The sequence below is a fragment of the Lactuca saligna genome, chromosome 8 (assembly GCF_052625555.1).
Source record: "Lactuca saligna cultivar CGN05327 chromosome 8, ASM5262555v1, whole genome shotgun sequence".
NCBI classification, from domain to species: domain Eukaryota; kingdom Viridiplantae; phylum Streptophyta; class Magnoliopsida; order Asterales; family Asteraceae; genus Lactuca; species Lactuca saligna.
The window spans coordinates 100165845-100168400 of NC_136424.1; the positions used below are offsets into that span (position 1 = coordinate 100165845).

Below are 2556 nucleotides of genomic sequence, written 5' to 3' on the forward strand. Positions count from 1 at the left end.
TGTTCATATTTTACTAAAATATTTCTTTTTAGGTCAACCATTTATCCATATTTTTTAAGTTCTAGACATTGAAACCTAACCTTTTTAATGTAGTATGTACAAAATCTATAATATAAAATTTTAAGATCTGTATTTTTAATATGTCTAAATTTTTACAAGGTTTTTAATTTTTAAAAGGCAAGAGAGAACAATGGAAGGAAAAAAAACGTGTGAAATAAAATAAATAAAAAAAAGAGGAAAAAATATTGGCTGGAAAATGATGATATTTTCAGATCATGCTCCTACTTTTCTATTTAAATAAAACTCATTTTTTTAAAAAATTTAATAGACTGCTGAACAATTAAAAGATTATCAAATCTCTCAATCTGAAAAATTAAAAGTCTATTTCTTAATTGAAAAAACTAAAACGATACCAAAGAGCCCTTGCACTCTTTTCAAATTTTTGTGGAATAATCAAACAAAATTTCTGAACTTTTTAAATAACCATAAATGTTGGTTAACGTTTTGATATACTAGTAGTGTAGTACATAATCTAAAGTTATAATAATAAATCTGATATATAGAAAAGAAATAATAATAAATTTGTAGTAATATTGTGCTATACATTCGACGACGAGGAGTTACGTCCGGATTTTGGTTCGGATAACCGAGCCAACCACCTCGACAATACCCCAGCCTCCTCATTACTCCCAAACCTACTCAAACCTGTCATTTCCGACACACTTCTCGAATTTATTACACCTCTGCCACTCTGCCACCAAACATTATTCCCCTCATGCAAAACTGACGGTCTCGATCTTTTCAATCTACGGACGTCACTTAGTATCATTTCTGATCGTAAATACAACAGATCCGACGGCTGTACGTCGCTCCACCTGTGGGGCCCAGTAGTTGTCCCCACAACGATCCGGTGTTCAAATCGTTTCTCGAAGCTCCTCCTCTTCCTCCGCCTTTCCTCCTCCACCGCCGCCAACAAATTCCCGTCTTTCCGGTGTTGTCCGTCTAGGCAAACCTCCGACACCGCTTTCAACGGCGCCGTATCTTCCTTTTTCTTCGTCTTCTTTGTCGACTTTTTACATTTCTTGCTGCTCCAACTGTCTAAAGATCTCCTACTCCCCGCCATCGCCATCGCCACCGCTGCCGGTAACGGCGATGATGGCTCTACAGAGATTTGTAATCCGGTTCCTTTTTCTCCCGCCGATGAATGCCTACCTGAAACACGCCTCACAGCTATTTCTCTCTCTTCTTCAGCTGCTTTAACCTCCTCCGGCGACCTTTCAATATCGTTTTCGCCGAGAATTAAGAAAATGTCTTCCGGGTCGACCCGGTACCTGCAGAGAGGGCAGGTGGAATGTGCATCGAGCCAGGTATCTACACACTCGACATGAAAAGCATGCTTGCATTTCGGCAGCAAACGGAGCACCTCGCTTGGGTCAAACCGGGACAAACAAACAGCGCACTCCAGACCGTCTTTTTGCCCACTTAAAGACCCAAATCGGAAAACCGGAAGCGACTCGATAATAGTCCGGTCGATCCCGGAGTTTTCCCTGTCGGTGGAGCGGCCCGCTGTGACGTCTCCTCTAGGCAGGTACTCGTTATTCGACCGGCGGCAGTGTTTGGCGTATAGGAGGATAAGAAAAGTGATGGAGAATATGGTGGTGACAACTCCGACAATGATCGTCATGCTTGGTTTGAGCGTTGAGCTGGGTGGTGATGGTAGTGATCTCGGCGGAGGCGGAAGCGGCGATGAGGTGGTTATGGAGGGGGTTGTGGTTGTGGATACAAGGAAGATCATCAATGGAGTTGGGTGCCATGGGGATTTGAAGCCCATTACTCTGTTGTGTCTGCAAAGTGGAGGAGAAAAGTATATGGTGTAATGTAGGCTCTGTACTGTAGTAGTGTTGGCGGTGCAATTGCAAGTGAAAAAAAATATTATACAATAAATAAAGAGAATTCATTTAAAGTTTAATTTAGCACTAGTGATTAGGTGTGTGTTTGTGGATCTAATTTTTTACTGGTATTTGTTTTTAGTGTTGAAAACCTTATTATAGTTAAAAGTTGTATAGGTGGTTCTTCAGCTTTATAAGCCTATAAGGCTATAAGGTTACTATCCAAGGCCATAGGACCACCGGACCTTCATCTCACTATCTCACACCAATCCATAGGTTTGAGACCAGCACCCCCTACGCAAAAAGAAAAATAAGAGAGGGAGATAACAAAGAAAAAGTCAGTAGCTCAAGCTCGGTGCCAGAGCACACGCATACCTGAGAAACACCGAACCTCCATGTCATCCCTCGGGTGTGGTATATAAGACATGGTTTGCCCATAACATTACCATCGAGTTGTGACCATCCTACATGGGGAGTTGTATGCCTAGCACATCCGTAACACTCCCAATAGAGAGAACATAAGAGAAAAGGGATGGGACCATTCGATTGAATCTCTTCAAAAAAATTTCGAAATTTTAATTAACATCGTTAACCAACCCTCATTTCACCGATCTTCTTCACTACCTTACCCGTTAACTTTATAGCGTTTCTTAATTTCTTTTATTGT

The 2556-nt window shown here is 41.0% G+C and overlaps 1 protein-coding gene across 1 annotated transcript; it reads right to left on the reverse strand.

Moving 5' to 3' along the window:
* Positions 1–533: 533 nt before the first annotated feature.
* On the reverse strand, positions 534–1928 carry ATL43 (RING/U-box superfamily protein). The gene has a single exon (XM_078966571.1). It carries the CDS (start codon positions 1829–1831, stop codon positions 599–601), a length of 1233 nt encoding a protein of 410 aa, XP_078822697.1. The 5' UTR covers positions 1832–1928; the 3' UTR covers positions 534–598.
* Positions 1929–2556: the final 628 nt, after the last annotated feature.